At 40.5% G+C, this 24,478-nt stretch overlaps 1 protein-coding gene across 1 annotated transcript; it reads left to right on the forward strand.

Moving 5' to 3' along the window:
* The first annotated feature begins 455 nt into the window (after window positions 1-455).
* LOC128735372 (four-domain proteases inhibitor-like) lies at window positions 456-1,202 on the forward strand. The gene has a single exon (XM_053829860.1). The coding sequence runs from the start codon at window positions 456-458 to the stop codon at window positions 1,200-1,202; it is 747 nt and encodes a 248-aa protein (XP_053685835.1).
* Window positions 1,203-24,478: the final 23,276 nt, after the last annotated feature.

Here is a 24,478-nt window from a genome sequence, read left to right on the forward strand (position 1 = left end):
GAGGCGCTGTAGTCAAATGAGCATCTACTAAGCAAAAAACCGAAAATGCAGCCTGACGATGCGTCATGATGGCGCAGATAATCCCACGTTGTCAGTAATTGGGAGTTTAAATGTCGTTGGAACGGCGGAAGGTATGAATCACGAGCTTGCGAGGCACTGTTTGGTAAAATTCCCATCGTCTATCAGAGTCCGGGCACGCCAATGGTATGCGAAACTAAATTATTCAGCCTTACGAACGGTAATGATTTTACCAGGTCGTTACGGACTAATGAGATTTACACCCAGATTTGTTCTAGTCTAAAACAATTTGAAAAACAATTGTTGAGCTATAAACTCCGTTCGACCACATGTTCGTTAACCTAACAAAACATGCTTGATGCTAATAAATAGCTTCAATGCGAGAGTTTTCGCCTGCATTAGTGAACGTAATTGTCATCTGTGCATAACTATTCGAAATGCAATCAATTTTTATACTGGTAATTGTCGCGCTGCTAGTGGGAGACGCATGTATGTCCAGTGCTACCTACATCGTTTACCCACCGGAGTATGACATTTCCAACCAGCAGTTTGCTAAATTCAGCTCCTGCATCGCCCCGACATTCGATTCAAATGCTCCTGAGAGTGAGTACGATCCGGTTTGTGCAACTGATGGGTACTCCTACTACAATAAGTACTCGATGAAGTGCCTGGCAATGGCTGTTCCGACGGTGAGATTCTCCTTTTACGGCCGATGCCCGAACGAGCCGCTTTTCCTGCCGATGGAATCGGTTCGCGATTGGTGGACTGTTCCGGAGAAAACACGCTTCGCGGTGAAGAACTGTATCGGCCGTTGTCCGAAACTGTTCGACCCGGTCTGCGGCACCGACAACAAAACCTACAGCAGTGAGTGCGCACTAACCTGTGTAACGAACAAAATATCGCACATTACAAAGGCCTACACCGGATTCTGCAAACAGGACATGACAGTGGAGAACAAGTGTCCCCCGATACTGCAACCGGTCTGCGGAACGGATGGTGTAACCTATTTGAATATGTGCCACCTACGCTATGGTTCCGACAAAGTGCCGAATCTCGAGATGGCTCACATCGGTGACTGCATTCGACGGTTGGAAGCTATTCAAAAAGGTTTTGATCTGAATAGTAAATTAGCCGATAAGAGTTCCTCCGGTTGCGGAGGAGGTTGTGGGTGTGGGGGTTGTTGAAGTTGAAATAAAATTAACAACACAACTGCTAATGTCTTGCCAGACTATTTAACTATTGCATATACAGTTTGAAAAGTTCAAGAAAAATCGACTTTTAATCTACTATGGGAAGAAATCCTAAAAATGTCCTAATCTTAAGATCAGTAACTTAAAACAAGTAGAAGTTCAAAAATCTTAATCATCCCGGGGCACTTTTTAAGACATAACATCCAGTGAAAGCTGTAACCCCCACTGCCAGTTGGAAACGACGGAAAAAATTCAAAAGGTTATTCAAGGATACTCTCATCCGCATCTTCCCTCGGGTGGAGAGGGTTCCGCATCCATTCCCCCGCCCGGTGCGCCTGGTCCGACGCTATCCTTTTCGGGGTAGTCAGATTTTAACGTTCGTTCCTATGTTTTAACCTCCGTGTCCTCTCTCTGTCCGACTCCTGTGCCGTTCCGTTCCGACACTCACTTACGAGCCCGCAAGCAAGCGGGATGAGCGAATGCCTTCGCCCTTTACCGGCTGGGTTGCTTCACGGAACCGAGAGCGGGACAACGTTAGATATTATCCGTTTTAATCAGGGAAAAGGACGACGACGACGACGAGGACGATGACGACGATGGCCAACCGACCGACGACGACGGTAGTTCTCGCGCAACATACCGGCCGGAGTCACCAATCAACCCAACCGCTTTATATTCCGTTGTACACCGGAGGCGGTTGGCTGGAGACGGTGGCTTGAATTGAAGTTTTTTGAAGGGAAGATTTATCGCTAAGTTTCATTGCATTGTTGTTATTTTTTGAAAACGCTATCAAAGGTTTAGCGTTCATTAAAACTACATATAAACGTTCGAAGAGTGGTTCAGCAATATCAATTACTGATAAAATATTGTCAAAAATTCCCACAATTCAATCACCGTCTCCGGCTGAACTTCGAAGAACTTCCACAATCGCTAACGGCCTTCGCAGAAGCAGCAGTTTCAACATCTTCGGATATGTAAATCTCTGCGATTTTTAAGAGGAAAAAAAACCAGACACAGCCCCAACAGAAAGGGACCAGGGCGCGAAGAGGAAAATACTTAATCTTACAATTTTTCTTCCAGCAATCATAAATTTCTAATTCATTTCGAATTTTGTTATCTCTGTGCTGCGAAAGTGGCAGCCTGGCCAACATTTGCCCGTTCCCGGCCAACGAAACAGCATCTTCCGTGCCGCAGTTTCGGTTGGAGCCGCGGCATTGGTTTTATAACCTTTTCTCCGAGGCCGCTTCGCAGCGAAACTAGGCGAAAGCTCACCCCGAGAGAAACGACATCTTGATTTTATTTTTATCGCCCGAGCTACAACAGTCGGACGAAGTAGTGGGAGTCCCGACCGACAGGCGGTGGCTGCTTAAAATTCAAATGAACCAAATTAAAATTTTGAAAACATTACAAATTATGCGACGATGCATGAAGCGGGAGGCCTATGCCTACTATGATGCTTTAGGTTTTCAAGCCGGCGCGCGTCCTTTGACGACGGTGATGATCGAAGTGGGTGGAGACCAGATTAAGTGAGATGATGTTGAAATGAAGAGACGCTAAGTTGGAAAAAGTAACCGCAGGCGATCTGTCACAATTTTGTTGGGGTTTGCTTCTTTTTCCTAACATGAATGTGATGAGTTTCGATAGGTTCTATCGAGCGATCGGATAACAAAAATTATGCGTTCTCCCAAATAATGATTTTGCATGAAATTATGGAGGCCCTTCATATCACAACAGCATTTTTTCGCTTTTTAAGTTAAGCAAATTGAGAGAAACAAGTAGCATTCATCCCTTTGATAAATGCTTCTAATCTCGATCTTCCATAATTTAAAAGAAAGTAAAATTTACTTTCCAACCATTTTTGCGAATCACATCACCGCTCAATAACAGCTTTTAACACGTATTCTTTCATGTCATGATATCCACATCAAAAGAACCATTTCCATCGAATTATCCTTCCTATTCACCCTTTTTGTCACCCGGAGCGGCAAAAGCATCACTTTGGCACAAATAGAGCGAAATTTATTGAATTGATTTGCCGGTTTTCTCCGCCCCGCACTCGCACCTACGACATCTCTCGAGTTGGCCCGTTTCACCCTGTTGTTGCTGTTGACGATGACGATGACGATGATGATAATGGTATCACTCTTTTCACACTTCAACCAGGAAAAGTAAGTAGCAACTGCAATGTTGTTGTTGTCGTGTAGGCGAAGGCATGAAATGATAAACTTTTGTCACCGGAATGATGCCCAAACCGAATCATCTCAGACCATGCCGGATGGGGTGGTTGCTTCCATTCTACTTGAAAACTTCTACGAGTTAAATTCTTTGATTGTTGATAACCAGTAGGAGCCACCCTGTCTTACAATGGCACATGTAGAACATGCTACTCGAGCGTATCCTTTACATATGGGAAACAGCAACAGGGTAAGAGAGGAGAGTAGTGTCCTGACGTAGGAAAACCGGTGCCCCCATTCACTTGTTTCTGTGTCTTGCTTGAATGGATAGGGAAACAAATTAAGGCTAGCCTAGCTAGGTGTTGTCTTCTAATTCCTGGTCGCCATACGAATACTAATAAATAATAAATATTAATTAATTTCAGATAATCTAGAAGATTGAAAGTTTATTAAATGGTTGAATATGAAAAATTCTGATAAAAAACTTTTTGGACTAAATATGCATTTTATTTGCTTTTTAATGTATCAGTTATACAAAGCGTGATATAGATTTGCGAAACACCTTTAGTTTTCAATTCACTTTTATATCACTTCCAAATTTCTTGTCTAAAATCATACTGTCTTTAAAACGTTTGTTATACACATTGAGTGTGTTCGGAATAATTCAACATTTCATTTATTAGCAGATATTCTAAGATTTTCAATGTGAGCCTGTAGGATCGATCCACGGTGCGCTTGTTTTGATGAAAACAAATTAATTTTTCGTGGCACCAAATGCCTGCCCAATTAACAAGTTCATATTTAAGGTGCACTTGGAGAGATTTTCAGCATTTGCTGCTTAAAATTCATCATAAATTTCGTAATTGTTCAAAATTTTGATAAAACGGCAATAAAACTCTTATAAAACTAAAGAGGATCATACTAGAGAAGGATCTCATGAATATTTCCAAATGTCCTCATAAAACTTGTAATTTGATCGGTTTCTTATTTCATATCTTACTTTTTATCAAGATCAGTTTATATTGACTTCAAACTTGCTTACTTTCTTAAGTAGTTTGCGGTCCTAAAACAAAGCCTGTTGAAGAAGGTTTCGCCAATTAACTCGGTTTCCTCAGTCCAATGTACTTGTACTTGTACTTGCATGTACTTTGTTTTAGACGTATTTACCTTTAACCCAATCTTTTCTGCTTCGCGCTTTAGTCTGGTGTACTGTTCAGCCACCGCCACAGATGTTCTGCCGATAATATCCATGTCATCGGCAAAGCAGATGAATTGACTAGATTTGTTGAATATCGTGCCCCGCGTGTTGATATACGCTCGGTTCATAACACCTTGTAGCGCTATGTTGAACCGCAGGCATGAAAGACCATCACCTTGACGAAGCCCTCTGTGTGATTCGAATGAACTTGACAATCCACCCGAAATCCGAACACAGCACTGTGTACCATCCATCGTAGATTTAATCAGTTTGATGAGCTTCCTGGGGAAACTGTTCTCGTCCATGATTTTCCATAGCTCTTTCCGGTCGATGGTATCATATGCGGCTTTGAAGTCAACGAATAAATGATGCGTGGGAACTCTGTATTCACGGCCCTTTTGGAGGATTTGCCGCAGTGTAAATATTTGATCCGTTGTAGACCGACCTTCGACGAAGCCGGCTTGATAAGTTCCCACAAATCTATTCGCAATTGGTGATAGACGGCGGAAAATGATTTGGGACAGCACTTTATAGGCGGCATTGAGGACGGTGATCGCTCGATAGTTCTCACAGTCTAACTTGTCGCCCTTTTTATAGATCGGGCAGATAACCCCATCTTTCCACTCCTCCGGTAGCTGTTCCGTTTAATTGGCTAAGTTACCAAGCCTTTCATGCTGAAGCGTCCAAAGTTTGAAGTTGTCCGAAGTTTGAATAAGAACGGTACTTCGCTTAGCTATTGCAGAACACCACTAGCGTGCCAAGGAGTAAACAAACGTGGGGGTACCCGACCTTTCAGAAGGATGTTTTCGCCTGGAAAAACGGAGAAATCGTAGGATTGTGATCACAAAAATACCAGCCAATTTGGTAGAAAACTCCAGACTTTCGAGTGCCACTGGACTTGATATCAAAGTTGTATTTGGACTTGGATTTAGGGTTGAAATCACTAGCGTGCCCAGCCACAAATGGAAGTTGGACCACCGACCTTTCAAAAACATGGTTTTTTGCTTGAAAAAATCAAGTAATTTGTGGGATGGTGGACTTATTTTTAGACGAGTAATTAACTTATCGTAAAAAATGCATATCACTGTGGATTTTCGAGTTCGGAAACGAGATTTTTTACATTCTATAGAGAGGGCGCTAAAAGTGCGCCAGCCTGGGCTCATCAGTAGTTTAGAAATTGGATTTGTAACTAAACTTAAAATCGGATTTGGTATTAGTTTAGAGTATGAATTTGAACTCGCACTTTACCTTAAAGTTAGATTTGAAATTGGGCTTAAAACGCAATTGAAAATTTTACTTCAAGTAAAACCTGAAATCGGAATTAAATAAGAGAGGATCTAAAGAGGGACATGAAATGGGACTTCAATCGAATTTGAAATTGCACTTGGTATTAGATTTGAAATCGGTATTCACAATGAAATTAAGTTAGATTCTAAACTGGACTTGAAAGTGGACTCGTATTCTGAGTTTGGACTTACAATCTAAATTTTTAATTTAAAAATGAAAGTAGACTTCAGAATGAACTGGACTAAAGACATGAAATCGGACATAGATAGGACTTGAAATCGGAGATGATATCTAAATTAAATTAGACTTGCAATTGGAATTAAGTTAGACTTGAAATTGAACATGAAAAGGCAACTGAAACCGGAGCTAAATTGGACATGAAATTGGAGTCATATTGAACTTAATCGGACTTAAATTGGAATCACATTATACTTGCTATTGGACTTAGAAGAAGACGTGAAATTGTATTTGAAATGGGGTCATGAAATTGGACTTAAAATTGATTTTAAAATAGAACTTGAGTGGAAATGAAATTTTGCTTGAAATTGGAGGTAAACTTGGATCAATTTACTTTGCATGATTTTACTATAAATTAAATTGGGAACCAACCCTAAAATTTAAATAATGTTTGGACATAAAATTGGACTTAAAATTAGACTTGAATTTGGACTTTAAATGGCCTTAAATGGAACTTTTTTTTTATTTTTATTATAAACTCCTTATTCGGGTCTTTTAGGAAGTGTAATTACAATAGGGATATTAACAAAGAAAAAAATTACTAGCAATACTAATTTCTAAGCAATGTTTCACTAGCTTGGGTCCTCTCATCGTTAAATCTGTGCGTAGGTCGGGTAATTGTTGAACCAGAAATTGGACTTGATACTGGCAGGATCGAGTTTTACACAATTGATTTATTTTTCGCAAAGTTACTGCTTATTTAAATAACTAACAACTCCGGAAATCCAGGTTGCATCTTGAGGGTTAATTTTATTCCATATTAAATTTTCTAGAGAAGGTGGGGCCCCAGCCTGGACACGCCAGTATTAAAATTAAGCTTGAAATCGGATTTGGCATAGGGCATTCAGTTAGACCTGAATTTGGACTAACTACACACTTCGAAAAAATCTTGTAATTTTATGTCTTCTGACATGCACATAAATGGAACATCGAAAATTATATAAAATTACGTGTTATTTCACTCAAAAGTTTGTTCATTACGTTTGGTTTGATGTAAAAATATATCTTTAAAACCAGTTTTGGTTGATTACGTTTTATTTAATGGATAAATATATCGAATTTCAGTTTACGTCGAATGTGAGATTCATTTTTTCGTTCCGTGTTGAAGCTTCACTTAAAATTTAGCTGGAAATTAGTCTTAAAATCATACTTAAATTTGAAATAATTTGGATTGGAAATTTTACTTCAAGCTTTTTATTTAAAATTGGAATTGAACTTGACTTAAAATTGGAGATATTAAGATCGAAATAAAACTTGAAATTGAAATGGAACTTGAAAATAGAATAAAATTTGAATCAATTTGGATTTGAGATTAGACTTGGAAGTACAATTAAAATTAAAATTATATTTAGAATCCGATTTATATTTCACGTTGACCGTGACATTGAACATTATATTAGACTTGAATTTGGACTATTTAATTTGAACTTAAAATTTCATTTCAAACCAGATATGGACTAAAAATTGGACACAAAGTTTTACTTGAAATTAAGATTGAGGCTTTCCGTCTTATACTCTCTCACGGTTTGCCTCTTCTCTTCTCTTTTCTAGTCCCGTACTCCACTTTTTGTTCTGGTTTATTTTCTCTTTACCTGTACCGTTTTCAAGGATTTTGCTCGCACTTTCCATCCGTTTTTCCACTTTATCTCTTATTTCCCGTTTTTTCTGTTCTCTTCTCATTGTTCAATTTTTCTTCGTTTCCTGTTCCATTTTTTCTTATTTTCAGTCCTGTCCTTCAGTCTTTCCTATTTTCAATCAACTTTCCTCACATTTTTATTTGCTTTCCTTTTCGTATTTCCTCTTCGACCCTTTGACCCGACATGACCCTTCTTTATCGACATACTTCGATAAACCGGTCATTACAGTATAGGACAATTACGGTGTAACAATCCTACCAGGCATGTCTAAAAACTGAACCAAACTGCGTGCCGCATTTGAAAACTACCACGAAGTTTATTTGAGACGGTACGCAGTTGCCGTGCCTGATAAAACAACCCGTACGCTGTGAAAAAGCAACCGCTAGCCTTTTCAGTGTTGTTTTTTGCACACCGGGTTTTAACACTTCGGAAACACTCGGGATGGCGTGTATTTCTACTTCGTAAAAGTTTCTCGGATATATGCTGGACGACCAGCGTGAACTCGTGTCTTTTTACTTTTCTATTTCTTTCACTCACACGGCCAAATGGAATAAGTATGAAGCGCCTCCATGCGTGTTTTTGCAAGCTTGAAAGTACTCGCCTACGGTGGATTCCGATATCGGTAACACTCGGAAACCGAGTGTAATTGAAAACAGACTGAACATTTTTTAAACCTAACGCCACCGGTGTAATGCTTCTTACACTCCGTGTTTGTTTGCATGTACGGGAACGGCGTGCAAAACGAAATTAAGTTTGTTGAGTGGTTTTGAGCAATGGTGCCCACGTGTAAGCTCGGTTCGGTGTTTTACCCATGCCTGAATCCTACTGACTCAAGCAGCGCCGCCCAACCGAGACTCAAATTCGACCAGCATCGTACCTCGAAGCTAACTGGGCAGTTGTTGTCTCATATTTCTCCTGTTATATCCCACTTGAGCTCTATTAGTTTTCGTTTTTCTCTCTCATTATTGACGTTTTCTCTTTTGGTTTCTCTTGTTTTCTGTTCGGTACTCTTTTTCCGTTTTTCCTTTGTTCCGGCTGTTTGCTCTTTCTCAGTTCATTTTCTATTCTTTGCCTGTCCGTTTTTCACGCTTTTCCGGAGTCTTAAATTGCCTCTGTTCCGTTTTCCGTCTTTCTTGCTCTGTTTTTCCCGTTTCTCGTCTCTTTATATATCGTTCTTAGTCATGTTTGACCTCTTTTCGACTTTTTCTTTTTGTCGGCATTTTTCGCACTTGAACTCTTTTTCTATCCCGTTTTTCTTTTCTTTATCGTTTTTTTTTTCATTCGTCTTTTTCGTTCTTCCTCTCATTATATCCCGCTTTTTCTTCTCTTTTCTTCTCTTTTGTTTATCCCTTTTGTCTTCTGATTTATTTATTTTGTTTTCTATTCCGTGTTTCCTCTTTTACTGTTTTCGTTTTCTTCTCCTCTTCCTTTCTTCTCCTTTTTTCTTCTTTTTTTGTTCCTTTTTTGTCTGGTTAAATCTTGTTTACTTTCTCTTTTTTTCGTTGTCGTTAGGGTTTCTCAAATTTTTCTTCTCTTTACTTCTGCTCTTCATCTTTCTTGGAGATCGCTAAATTTTAAATTAGACTTAAAACAGCTTCGTTTTTAATTGGAATTGAAACTAGACTTGAAATTGAACTTGAAATCGGGCTTGAATTTATACTTGGAGCTAAACTAGAAATCGAATTTGGAATCAGACTTGGACATAATATAGAATGAACTAGAATTTGAAGTTAAAGTAGGTGCTGAGTTTGGATATAACTTGGATTTAAATTACACTTGAACTTGTGTGTCAGAAATGGAGTTGAAACTAAAAAATTAACATGATATTGATATTGAAATCGAACATGAAATTAGAATTGAATTTGAACTTGAAATTGAGCTTCGATCAAGGCTTGAAGCTAAACCTGAAAGTTAATTTATAACTGGAATTGTAATTGGACTTGAAACTGAAACAATTTTTACGCAGTTAATCAACTTATCGCAAAGATAGCGGCCGATCAAATAAAAAACTGCTGACTTCTGAATTACAGAAATTATTTTGTTTTACATTAAATTTTACAGATAAGGTGGGGCACGTGCCCCGGTGTGCCCTAACATGGGCATGTCAGTTCGCCACTATTTATAAATATAGTGGCGAACTGACATGTCCATGTCTAATTAGGTACCATTACGACAGTAGTCAACATGTATTTCTTTGAATAAACCGTAATAAAACTAGTATTTCTTGCGCAAGACGAAGAAGATTTTTCCGAGAGCGCATAAGTTTGTCTATAATCATTGTATTCTTGAATAAGACAGGTTGCGCTTGAATAAAACTTGTTTGATTCACTTAATAAAACCATGTTTTTGCAAAGTAGAAACAAGTACTGTCCTTCTAAGTCCGTCAGTCCATAAAAATATCCGTTGCACATTGACACTTTTATAAAATAAATTTATTCTACTTTTTCAAATTTTCTCGAGGTGCTCCATGGCATCTATTTTGATGGATTAGATTTATATAGTAGAAAGGCACAAAGCAAAGCCTTTGTGAATTCACAATAGATAATTGATTTTGTTTGAATTTGCTTGAACTTTGTTTTTTTTATGAGGTTGTTTGAACTTTGTCGACTATTTCATTGATCTTTCAAGGTCTGACTTTCTTTAAATAGAACTTTTGGGGAAATTTTTTGGTCAAAATATTATAAAATCTTATTTAGGGGGAGGGGTTCAAAAATGAGAAAAAACCCTTACGTTATTATTACGTAAGGCACAGCCCCTTAAATAATATCCCATTAAAGTTGAAAGTCGGATATTCACTAAAGTGCAATAAACATGGACTTATCTACTGTAGTGGAGGTGAATAAAGGCAGTTTGAGGAAAAAGAAATATGGCAGCCTTTATTTTATTCCAAAATTTCTGCAGGCCTTGAGTGACTTCTCAACTATTGCTCAATGCTTTCAATACTTTCGCTTGAAATGACGCAAACATGTTACCATAAATCCAAAGCTCGATATCAGAAGCAATCACCATTCCAAGTTCTGACAACGTATCATCATTTTTGAGTGACGTCACCATTTCCCGTACGTGTCAACACCACAAAGCCATCAACCAAACACCGCCCTCGTCTTTGGTTTTTCTTTTCGTTTTTTTTTGACTGCCTCCTCCAAACTCTGCAATGGATCACGGTACGAAGAACTCGTCCAAATTTCATTTCTCCATTAACTCAACACTTCTTTACTCTTACTTAAAACACACATCCAACACGGTAAAGTTCGACTTTATTGTGTTATAATCTGAATACCGCTGCAGGATAGCATCACCACTGGATCCTTCCACGGGAAAAACTTTCACTTGCTTTATGTTTTTAGCAGCATCTCGTCAACGAACGGTACCGGGGGACGGTACGGTCCATGGCGCTGGTTCTATGTCCGGACGGAAGACAACACGACAGTGCACCAGAGAGAGGTATGCAGTACGTACACCCGTCACGTCGTCGTACACATATTCGCTGAGTGTCACTTTATTAGCATAGAAATGTGCAAAATTTGTTCCCCTGCTGTAGGACGGATTGGCAATAATTCAGGTAACAGTGTAATACTTTTTCTCAAAAGGAAATGAGAGTGGTGAAAAGGTTTCTTGATGACTTTCAATGTGGTTTTATTTATGGCTTTCAAATAGTTGTTAATAGTATGATTCCTTTTATCGCAATATAGTGGGAAAAGCTACAACTCCAAAAAAGGATGAGTTTTGGGTTACGAATAAAAATGGTTGGTTAATGTTTTGCCCAAATTCGGCTCTTCCGCCTAGAGTGACAAATTTTTAACACCGACTCAGCAAAGCTCTGACCGAATCTTCGTTCGAAGTTTTCGCCAACCAGAAGCGAGCTACGCCGGCCGGGACTGGCTTGTCAGAAAGCTAAAACCATGTTAACGTGTGTAAAAGAGATCATAAAATATTTACTACTGGAATCTGGAATTACAATGTTTTTACCTTACAGCGCTAATGTAATAATAAAGTTGACTTGGCTTGCCGGGGCCCGGGCGTGAAGAACTTCGAAAATTTACGCCTGACGGTGGCCGAGCTGCCGAGAGCTTGAGTGGAGACGGGCAGACAGGGGGGGGGGCGAATCATTGTCAATTCCGCTGGCGTTTTGTCCTTGCCAGGCCACATCAAAATGCTTCACGGGGAGCGACAAAATCGAAAACTGTTCGCACGTCCGTCGCACTTGCGGGTCATTAATTTTTTAAAACCGAAAGATTCCATATCACTTACGCGGATTCAGCGTTCGGAAGCAGGTCCGGGTGGCAGGCAGGCACCCAACACTAAATGACACGGGCGCATTGTGGTTGTAAAGCCGACAAAATATACTGTTTTGAGACGAAAAACTTTTGTGAAAAGAAATGCCTTGCTAAGTAAGTTATACACGTATAACCTAATTTATTTTTTATGATTTCTAACTCGTGATGAATTAATTAAACATTTGTTTCACAAAGTTTACTTGATCAATTGAAGAAAAATTTAAAAAAAATGATCGCAAACATTTTTTTTTTGGTAATTTAAGGACCACTGTGGATTGAGATGGTTCATTTGATATGTATAACTTATCAAATGACGAAGCCGCAAGCAGCGTCGATAAAGATATGACGCTAAGCTAAAGCTTAATTTGCTCTTACAGGACCGTGCTCCAATTGGGTCACAACGGAAGCAATATTTTTAGTAAAATTCTGAAATTATAATTAATATCCGTGCATAATTATCAAATTTATTAATACTTGTCCCTCTTTTTTTTTGTAAAATCAAAATCAAAAAGTCGAAAAGTAGTCCAATTAAAATGCCTATAACTTAATTTTTCTTGGCGAATTATTGTTCTATGAATCAATTCGCATGAAAGAAATTATAGTGTTTTAATCGATAAATAATAGAAATTTATGATAAGGGGAAAGGGGTAATTTCTTCACGATTTTTTAACTTCACAAACACAGACAACACATGCGTATAAATACGAGTTAGTCTTTACGAGTCTTTACTTATATTATCATTGCAGTTAATGTACAGGGTGAGTAGTAAAGTAAATGGTCACAAAAATAAGACGCTTGCATAAATTTCAATTTTGAGTGTATTTCGTGTAAGGTTATCCGTAGCATTTATCTTAAATTAGTCCAATTCAAATCATTCCCCTTTTGCTTTAATTACCAGTCGCAATCGTTGTTGAAAAGCGTTACAGCCGGCACGCACGATATCCAAAGGCATTTCATCCCAAACCTTCTCGAGAATCGTTGCTTGAAAGAATTCACAGTCAATCCTTCGACGCTCCCTAGTTTGTCTAGCATGTATCCACATGTGTAGAAGTCGAGAGGATTCAAATCAGGTGAAGAGGCAGGCCAATCTATCGAAGAAAAAACCCAGAAAATTATCCTCACACCAAGCCTGTGATAGCTTTCGCCTGGTGAGACGGTGCAGAATCTTGTTGGAAGCAGTATGGTACATTCTTGTAGTGTTTGTAGACGATGGGAAGCAAATGGTTCTTCAAAACATTATCTATGTATTATTTAGTAATCAACACTAAACCATTTTTATACAGCCTCTTTTCGATGAACAAGATAGAACCTTCAAATTTTTGGAGGAACATCCCTTTGAACAGCCAGTTTGTCCCGAGGAATATCAGAAAGATGTGCTGCATATATCCGATGCATATTTTGTTGGTTATGGTGATCCTGTAGTAGGAACATTTTTTCGTCAGAAAACAGAATTTCACAATCACCATGCCGCTTGTGCAGCTGTCGACATTACTCGTCTCTTGCAACCTTCTACTTTTGAGTCAAACCGTGCATCCGTTGTTTTTTGTATGGAATCAATCGAAGATCATCTATCAAAATATCCTTCATGGGTGACTGAGAAATTTCCAGTTCCGTGGCCTTCTTACGTCTAAATTGATCTGGTTTCCGACGAATTCACTTTCCTCTTCACTTTGACCTCTTCCGGTGTCCTTATTGTGCGTTAATGGCCAGGTTTGGGGAGTATTTTCCAAGAACCGGTTTCCTTGTATCGCTTGATGGTACAAAAGATTAATCTTCCTACGTTAATCATGCGGTCGGGCCTAGAACACAACCCTTACTTACTTATTCAGCCGAAATCCGAGGTGGCTCTTGCCGTATCCAGAATTCCTCTCCATTGTACTCGGTCCTGGGCTACTCGTCGCCAATTCGTTGCGCGTCTCGACACACGCAAGTCGGCTTCAACCTGGTCGAGTCATCTAGCACGTTGAGCCCCTCTATTCCTGGTGCCGGTGGGGTTCTTGAAGAGAACGGATTTCTCTACACAGTCATCCGGCATCGTTGCGACGTGGCCAGCCCACCGTAGTCTCCCAACTTTCGCCAGGTGTACGATGGGAATCTCCCCAAGCAATGCCTGTAGCTCGTGATTCACATGTCTCCGCCACTCTCCGCTTTCCGTTTGTACTCCGCCAAAAATAGTCCACAACACCTTTCGTTCAAAAACGGCAAGTGCACGTATGTCTTCCGTAAGCAAATTAGCAAAGAACAAAACCCTACTGTTTTTTTTTTTCGCTTTTACTTTTAGTCTTATCCGTTCTCTCATTTTTAGGTTTATTTTCATTCTCATTTTCAAATTGTTATATTTCTTAACTTTATAAATTTAATTTCCACTCACATTCTTGACATATGAAATGGGGATGGCAGCTAGGAAAAAGCGCCCAACACAGCTCTAGCCATCCCAAGCCCCTACCTAGCGCCTCCACGTGGCCATACCTGGAAATACTTCAATTGGAAATACTTCAATACTTCACTTTAAAAATATTATAATTATAAATCTTTTGGTAAAATTTGTGCGATGGTTCTCCGAATTCATACATGTGCTCCACTAAAGAAAACGTTTGAATACACGCTGACGTAGGTTCATTGAATCCGAAAGTTGTACGGTGCGGTTGAGGTTGTAGCAGTCCAGCAGAGCGGAGAGAACGCTGAGGAGCACGGAAGTTCAACGTTGAAAGAATGTTCGTTGAATCAATTTCTCCATTTAATATTTTGGCAATAAACATGGCTTGCTGAATTTTTCTACGACGTTCTAAGGTGTCAAACCCAATAAGGCGACAGCGATCAGGATACGGAGGCAGGTTAACGGGATCTCGCTAGGAAAGATCAGGTAACGCAAGACGAATGAACCTCTTCTGTACTCGTTCAATTCGTAAATTTCAGGTTAGATGATATGGAGTCCAGATAGAACACGCGTTTTCCAGTAGAGGTCTCACCAGGGAACAGTACAAAGCCTTCAAGCAGTATGGTTCCTTAAAATCTCGTCCAATTTTCGAAATAAAGCCGAACTGCCGAGTTGCTTTAGAGATAAAAGCCGAGCGATTTAGATTGAAGTTAAGTTTTGTATCGAGAATAACGCCAAGATAACTGACATGTTCAACTCTTTCAAGTGCTCAACCATCAATGTTGTATTCGAAAAGTACGATGGAGAATGGAGAAAAGTACGATGGAGAAGTACGAAAAGTACAATACGATGGAAAGTCATAACCTGACATTTTGAAATACTAACGATCATCCAGTTCTTGCAACACCAATTCACGAAAATATCCAGCAGCTTTTGCAGATTACGACAATCTTCAATTGACCGTGCAACAAGATACAATTTCAGATCGTCTGCGTACACTAACTTACAACCGTCACCCAGAAACAAAGCGATATCATTGAAGTACAGCGAGAAAAGCAATGGGCCCATATTGCTGCCTTGTGGTACGCCCGATTTATTTGAAAATGGGGTGGATAAACAGGAATTGAGCTGTACACGTAGAGTTCGTCCGCATAAGTAGGAACTTAAGAACTTAACCACTCAGTAAAGGTTTGTGATGCACCAAGTCGAGAAAGTTTTCGTAAAAGTATTCGATGATCAATGCGGTCAAACGCTGCCTTTAAATCGGTGTACACTACATCGACCGAGATAAAACTTTTCGTATGAGAGAGAATAACAGAGCTTACAATTATTTCGAATAACTAGCATGACGCTGAGAACCTAGTTATGCCACGGTAATTCCTTATATTATGTCGATCGCCACTTTTGAAAACCGGGAATGTAGGACTGCTTCCAAATTGCCGGAAATTTTCTTTGCTCAAACACGGCATAATCTATTATTATCAGAGAGCGAAATAAGGCGCTATATCCTTGGCCAATTGCAGCCTGGCTTCTGGTCCAAATGCCATTAAATAAATAAATCATTACCTATACGGGAGGCGTTTAGTACGGGAGGTCCACGCTTTCTTCCTTCCCCTCGATTTCAGAGAGTTTAATGGAATTAGGTATTATTTTTGGTTCCACTTGATTCTTAGGAATTCTCTCTGCGATACATACTGTGCAGTTGGCCTTGCCGTTGACAAGAAAAATTATTGATTCAAGTAGAATGCTTATTCTACTTTTTATTGCTGTTCACTTTCTCATTCTTATTTTCTTATTTATTGGCATTCATTATTTATTTATTTGTTTACTTGTTTATTAACTCATTCTCACTATCATTTTTATTTTCATTCTTGATGTCTTCTCAAAATCTGATTAAACCACATTAAAATTAAAAAAAATTAGTCCAATTATTTTTTCCTATTTACAATCTTTTCTTTTCATTTTCATCCTAATCCTCATTTTTATTTTTATTCCCATTCTCAATTTCCCTGTCCCTGTCTCTGCCCCTGTCCCAGTCCCAGTCCCAGTCCCAGTCCCAGTCCCAGTCCCAGTCCCAGTCCCAGTCCCAGTCCCAGTCCCAGTCCCAGTCCCAGTCCCAGTCCCAGTCCCAGTCCCAGTCCCAGTCCCAGTCCCAGTCCCAGTCCCAGTCCCAGTCCCAGTCCCAGTCCCAGTCCCAGTCCCAGTCCCAGTCCCAGTCCCAGTCCCAGTCCCAGTCCCAGTCCCAGTCCCAGTCCCAGTCCCAGTCCCAGTCCCAGTCCCAGTCCCAGTCCCAGTCCCAGTCCCAGTCCCAGTCCCAGTCCCAGTCCCAGTCCCAGTCCCAGTCCCAGTCCCAGTCCCAGTCCCAGTCCCAGTCCCAGTCCCAGTCCCAGTCCCAGTCCCAGTCCCAGTCCCAGTCCCAGTCCCAGTCCCAGTCCCAGTCCCAGTCCCAGTCCCAGTCCCAGTCCCAGTCCCAGTCCCAGTCCCAGTCCCAGTCCCAGTCCCAGTCCCAGTCCCAGTCCCAGTCCCAGTCCCAGTCCCAGTCCCAGTCCCAGTCCCAGTCCCAGTCCCAGTCCCAGTCCCAGTCCCAGTCCCAGTCCCAGTCCCAGTCCCAGTCCCAGTCCCAGTCCCAGTCCCAGTCCCAGTCCCAGTCCCAGTCCCAGTCCCAGTCCCAGTCCCAGTCCCAGTCCCAGTCCCAGTCCCAGTCCCAGTCCCAGTCCCAGTCCCAGTCCCAGTCCCAGTTCCAGTTCCAGTCCCAGTCCCAGTCCCAGTCCCAGTCCCAGTCCCAGTCCCAGTCCCAGTCCCAGTCCCAGTCCCAGTCCCAGTCCCAGTCCCTGTCCCAGTCCCTGTCCCTGTCCCTGTCCCTGTCCCTGTTCCTGTTAAACACTTTCCGAAAATGAACATTAATCATAAGTTGAAACCAAAATCGGCCCATTTTTAAATTTCGAATTTTATGAAGTCGCTAATCTTATGACTTCATTTTTCTGCTATTTAAGATGAAAAACGATTACAAGTGAAGTATCTTAAACTGATTAACAATGGATCGAACACACGCATACTTAATATATGAGTATATTTGCGTATAGCAGACAAGGCTTGAAGATTTATTGTGTACTTTCAAATAACACCGAAAAAACTTACTTTGTATCTTAATCCTAAGACAACACCTGATAAAATAAATTTCACTAGCATCATTTTATTTCGAAGATTAACTCAACCAACCAGATACCGCCTAGCTCTTTCAGCTTGAAGTCGTTAACCGTTTCCAAAACCTCTCTCGGTCACCTGTCCTCTCGGTTCCAACCATTTTGTCGCCACCCACCACCGCCGCCGCACCGGTTTCAAATGCTAATGGAACCGAAATTACCGCCACCAGGTGCGACTCGGCGCGTTTGCTAATTTTACTAATTTACCTTCCCGGTTGATCACATTTAGTCAGAGCAACGAAACCCCTGTTTCGGCTGGTTGTTCCCTTCCGATGTGAGTAGCGGCAGTCCACGGAGGAGTTTCGCGTCATTTTGCGTGTATTATGAAGACAAAAAAAAGACGGGTAGATAATAAAGAAGTAAAATCTTACGGGGGAAACAAGTGGCATAACCAACCAGCGTTACCGCAAGGGACAAAGCTCGATTACATTGGCCACGCTGGCTGCAAGAAAGGCACACAGGGCGTCAGGTGAGTGTTTCTTCTCATCATCAGTAGGAATAAATCCGTTCTCGGCTGAGGGTTGAAATTTGTTTCACTCGATAGCGTCCAACTAACTACTGGAGTTAGTTTATATACATTGAGCAAACTTTGGTTAAATCCTAAGTTTGTTGGAAATTGCTTTCAATTACAAGAACTTTACCTATTGCACTGATGTATTCCGCATATCAGTTGTACTTTTATTATCTTGAATAATAACTCTTAATAAAACAGCCTCCTTTTCATTGTAAATGTTACCTTATCTTCTGTACACTGTTAACAACACTGCATATAAAAAATACAGCAAACAATTTTCGACTAAATTCTATCAATTTTTTGTGTTGAATGATTGTAAGTGTTCCAACCACAAAGTTAATGAGTAAAAAATTCAAAAATAAACTTAATTTAAATCAGTTTAATTTTTTTCAAATCAAAGAAACTTAATATTCGAAGTATATTACAGGTAAACAATGAAAGTGCTGTGATGAGAATATGAAACAATTAACCATTAGTATTTCTGCTACGAAAAATCCATTACCATCGATAAAATCAGCTACAGTTAAAAATCAAATCACTCTTCCCAAAGATAAGTCCTCTCACGTAGAACAAAAACCTATCTTTTACAAACGCGGAAAAGCATTTCTATACTTTGAGAAACACAAATTTTAAATTTATTTGCAACTCATTCCACCGCCCGCGCGCACTCACCAACCCGACATAGAGATACAGGACCAGAGAGAGAGCGAGAGTGAAGCCGAAAAGTTCCAACCCATCGCCGGAAAGGTCCACATTTACCCCGCGCAATTCCGAAACGAAAAAAAAAATCCTTCGGGGATGGAAAGGAAAACACCCTTACCCCGCGCTATAAATGAGAAAACCTCGGCCCGAACGTAACGGCATCGACAGCGGCGGAGACGACAACGACGACGACGACGTAAAAAAAGTGAGGGGGTTACATTATGCAAATTTTTCCTCCTTCACCGCTGCTCCCTGCCCGACCACCGCCGACTGGCCACCACCTTACTCGAGGATGCTGCCCTCTAATATGATTTCATTTCAAATTTATAGCTTGTTTTGTGATTTTTCACCGGAGATAGCAATGAGTCTTCTACTTTCTGTTTTGCCGTTTTTCCTCCCTTCACTTGGGCTGAAGCCTTCGCAGATGGCGTTTTTTTAATTTCTTTCGCTTATTTTTCTCCACGCCACCGCCTTCTCCTATCCCACACCGCCCAACCGGCGTCCTCATCCTTTGGGTTTTTGGCCCAGTGGGAGGCTGTACGGTACTTCTAATTCTTTTTCCTCCTTTTTGCATTCTGGTTGAGTTTTAAATGTTTTAGTGGAACTTCTTGCCCTTGGCTGTACCGCTGCTTGCTATTAGCAAGCACGAAAGAGAGCCCGTTGCCCGTTGTATACACGGAATTATTCTGGGAACGGCCGTTTAATGATAAGACATTTTCGTGGGGATTATATTACCGGCACAGATGAGACCCTCTCGCTGCCACTGGTGCTCGCTGGACTGTTGTGAGCGCAGTGGAATAAACCCAAATGGAAACGAAAACATCAACTGAACCAACGAAGCTGTAGTAGCGTTAAATTTAACCGATATTTATACAGTGCCAAATGGTCCTGTGGAAGCATCGTTTCTGCACCATTTATCGATAGGAACTAATAGAAATTCTGGACCTGGTGCAAGTGCGCCAATTTTTCGAAATTCCTTAAAATATTAAGGGTACTTAACATGGTGGTTTAATTCCTATTCATGGTTTCATAATCACCTATTAAAACTCATAGGTCAGATAGATAGACGGAATCGAGTAACTACCATTGTTTTCCTTTATAATCTCCTGCTCAAGAAACTAAAAAGTCATCCATCAATTGCAAAGGTAAAGGAGACGCATGGTTGCTCTCCCATTTCATGTTTGATTGCTCCCATTCCATGTTTAAAAAATCCTGTGAAAAGAACTGCTCAAAGTTAAAGTTCCCAATAGGTATCCAAAATAGTTTACATCATATGCTCGGATAACCTTTGTCTATCGTTGATATCTGTTTCAGTAGTTATGGCACAATGAGTACCATGAAGGTGATAAATCAGTTTTTAACACTAATTACATAAAAAATTAGAGTTACCCGATCAGATATAATTTTGATTATTGATAAATTGTTAATATTTGTCAGTTAGATGAAATATATCGAACTTCCTAACATATGTATATATGTATTTATAAAAGAGGCTTATGTCTGTACCGAAAACCAGGTCTCTGACAGGACGTCATAAGAGGCTTATCGGTAACTAAAACAGGTCCCTGACAGGACCTCATGCTTTCGTAGCAATGGGTTGTATTCTCAGTCACCTCACTGCACAGTGGTCCAAACAACGAAATACGTGATCGTGTGATATTGCGCCGAAACGTGAACCTTTTGCGCATGCAGTGTTTTTAGGAACATTTCTTGGCTTAACAAGCCCCTTCTTGTGAGAGAAATCTTTGGGTTTAATTCCCTTAAAAGTGAGATACGAAATGTATTTTCTCGTATATTCGAGATACAGGTTTGGTACTTTCGGTAAAGTTGTAGTAAATATTAATACAAACAACTTTGTCAAAGACACTATACTTGTATGTCTTCATGGAAATTATCTATGAAGCGTTATTCGTGGACAAACCCTTTAAAGCAGTTTTTAAACCCTGCCTTATTTTGGTTAATTTTTACGTGTTCATAGTGTTCTAGAAAGTTGTTTATCTTGTTAACTACAATTTAACAAGTTTACAAGTTAACAACAATTTTTTCGCCCATTTCCGATTCGAAAATTACTGTAGACTTAAAATTATTTGACACAATTAATAAGAGAAAAGCTTCCAAATAACTAACTTATGCCCATTTTGTTCAATTCCTTCGATTGATGCCTTTTCAAAAGAACACACTCATAATGGGCTGGTACCGAATGGCCGAAACACAAAAGTCGAATCACGAATGGCCGAAATCCGAATGGCCTAATTTCAACAACAGTCACAAAAGGCCGAGTCATGAAAGACCGAATTTTCTCAGAATGACTAAGTAAGCAGTACGTAATATACAATTAATTATGTTAAATAAAGGTGTAGGTGAGATGATTCATCATCAAATGTTGTTTTGGAAAAATGTGGAAGGAGAGAGCAATGCAAAATTGAACAAAATAAACTTAAGTTAGTTATTTGGAAGCTTTCCTCTTATTAATTGCGTTAAATAATTTTCAGTCTACATTCATTTTCGAATAGGATATAGTCAAAAAAATTGTTGTTAACTTAACTTGTTAGAAAGCGATTGTCAACGTGAACAAAATGGCGTTTATTGCATCCGAACTACAGTTGAATTGTTCTGTAAACATGACTAAGATGGATTTTTAACTATAACTTTTTAGGATACAAACAGATACAGTCAATTGACACTTGCTTTTACAGGTTGCTTGTTGTACTTTTAAGTAGGAGGTTCTTGATCTGCCACCATTTGCCACCTTGGGAAACTTGGGAAATATTTAAGCTCAAAAAAGTACTATTTTTCACCAAAAAGCTCAAAATCTCCGAAAATTTAAAAAATACTGGTCGACTGGACTGGTCAATTAGATTGCTCGATTTAATTGCTCGACTGGACTGCTTAACTGAACTGCTCGACTGAACTGTTCGATTCAACTACTCAACTCAACTGTTTGATTGGACAGATCGACTTGACTGCTTTACTGAACAGCTCGATTCAACTGCTCGAGTGGACTACTCGACTTAACTACTCGATTCCACTGCTAACCACATTTGCTCGACTTACTACTCGACCAAACTGCTCTACTTAACTGCACGATTGAACTGCTCGACTGGACTGTTCGATTCGGCCGCTCGATTGGACTGCTGGACTGGACAGCATGATTCATCTGCTCGACTCAACTGTTCGATTCGACACTCGACTCAACTGCTCGATTCAACTGCTTGATTCCACTGCTCAACTGGACTACTCGACTCAACTGCTCGATTCGACTGCTCGAATAAACTGCTTGACTCAACTACTCGATTGGACTATTCGAATCGGCTGCTCGACTCAACTGCTCAATCAGATTGCTCGATTCCACTGCTCGACTACACTACTCAATTTGATTGTTCGACTCAACTGACAGCTTAATTCAATAGCTCGACTAGACTGCTCGACTTAGCCACTCAACCGGACTGCTCGACTGAACCGCTTGACCCAACTGCTTGACTAAACTGTTCGATTCGAGTGCTCGACTGGACTGCCCGATTAAACTGCTCAACTCGACTGCTTGGTTCAACTGCCCAACTTGACTGCTCGACTCAACTGCTCGGCTGGACTGCTTGACTGTACAGCTTGGTTTAACTGCTCGATTTGACTTTTAGACTCAATTGCTTGACTTCTGTTTGAATCGACAGCTCGACTTAACTGCTCGATTCAACTGCTCGACTGGACAACTCGACTCGACTGCTCGACTCAGCTGCTCAACTGGACTACTTTTTTTTTTTTTATGTCATTTTATTTGTCTGTGTTAAAATTATTTACATGGTGCATAAGTTTCAATTGTAATATGAAAATCTAGTTCATTTATATTTATTGTTCCCTGATTTAAATTTAAGAAACTTATGTAACTGATAATCATCATTAGTAGTATATTGCGGCTGTTTGTCCTTATGTGCTGGAAGGTTGGCTGCATAATCTCTGCGAATTCGATTCTTCGCCATCCGTTGAAGATTGGAGCACTCCTTTGCCGGAAGTATGCCCAGGCTGCTGCAACGCGCGGACATTCAGCATATTTATGTTCAATTCGACTATCGACCCACAGTGCAGACAGTTGTTGTTATCTGCTCTACCGATGATGTGCATTAGTTGTCTGTGTTCAGTTTTTCTGTTGATTAGCAGAAACAGGCCGCTACGGGCGACAGAATTGATTTTTTTCGACGAGATATTTCTCCATATTTTTGGCCAGTTTGCTGTGGGATCATTTCGCTCTACTTTGGGGATCTCTGTTTGATTCACAAAGAAGCGGTGGATTTGATCAGCTGTTGGGTTTTGCTGGATTTCAACCGGCAAGCGACTGTAGTTCTGGATAACTACTTTCAGGCATGGGCAGTCACCAGGTGGATTTGATCTGCTGTCCTCGTAGAAAGATTGGTAAAACGGAGTACTATCAATTTCTTGGAGGTGTCTATTAATCAGCAGGGATTTGCATTTGAGTGCTGGAAGCTGGAGCTTTAATCCACCCTTCTCCCAGTTGCGCGCCAATTGCTGCATCGGTACACGGGCTGGTAAACCCCGCCAGAGGAAGGTGCCCATTGTTGCTGTCAGTTTACCTACATGTACAGTGTAAGGAGATAATATTGCAGACACATACCAGATTTTTGAAGTGATGAACGTGTTTAGCAGGATCACTTTCTGATGCAGCGTCAATGTGCGCATAGAGTGGAGAAAAACTTGTTGTGCAAACTTGCTTACTAGCGAATCCCAATTTAGCGTTGTCATAAGCCGAATGGAATTGGTATATAAAACGCCAAGAATTTTTATTTGGTTTTCTGTCCTCAACCAAGGTATAAGCAATGGCATGCCTTCGATGTATCCAACATCAATGGCAACTGTTTTCCGCATGTTTAATTTCGCACCGGACACCCCTTCGAAATTCATAAAAAGTTGTCGCATTGCATCAGCTGTTCGAATAGAAGTGCACACAACACTGATGTCATCTGCGTAAGCGACGAGTAGATCATCCCCACAAACACGCTCTAGCCTGTTTAGTAGCGGGTGAAGATAGAGCACGAAAAGATGCATCGATATAGGGTCTCCCTGTCTAACCGAACGTTGGATCGGAAAGAAGGGTGAGAGATGTCCATTCACAAGAAGGCACTACTCGAATCAACTGCTCGAATAAACTGTTCGACTGGACCACTCGACTCAACTGCTCGATTCAACTGCTCGAATGAACTGCTCGACTCAACTGTTCGACTTAACCGCTTGACCCGACTGCTTGACTAAACCATTCGGTTCGACTGCTCGACTTAAGTACTCGACTAGACTACTTGATCCAACTGCTCGACTGTACTACTCGACTTAACTGCTCGACTGGACTGCTCGATTTGACTGCTCGACTTGAATGCTCGACTCGAACACTCGATTCAACTGCTCGACCAGCAGTCCGGTCGAAGACTGAACAGCTTGATTTAACTGCTCGACTAAACTGCTCGATTGGACTGCTCGTTTGGCTGCTCGATTTGACTGTTCGACTTGACTGTTCGACTCGACTGCTCGACCCAACTGCTTAACTCGATTGCTTGATTCGTCTGCTCAATTCGATTGCTTGTCGTGATATCACATGGCCGGTGTTAAATCAGACCGGACCAAGTCGCAAAATTTTAAAAAATGAGTTAATGATAGCAAACG

The sequence above is a fragment of the Sabethes cyaneus genome, chromosome 2, assembly GCF_943734655.1.
Source record: "Sabethes cyaneus chromosome 2, idSabCyanKW18_F2, whole genome shotgun sequence".
Taxonomy (NCBI): domain Eukaryota; kingdom Metazoa; phylum Arthropoda; class Insecta; order Diptera; family Culicidae; genus Sabethes; species Sabethes cyaneus.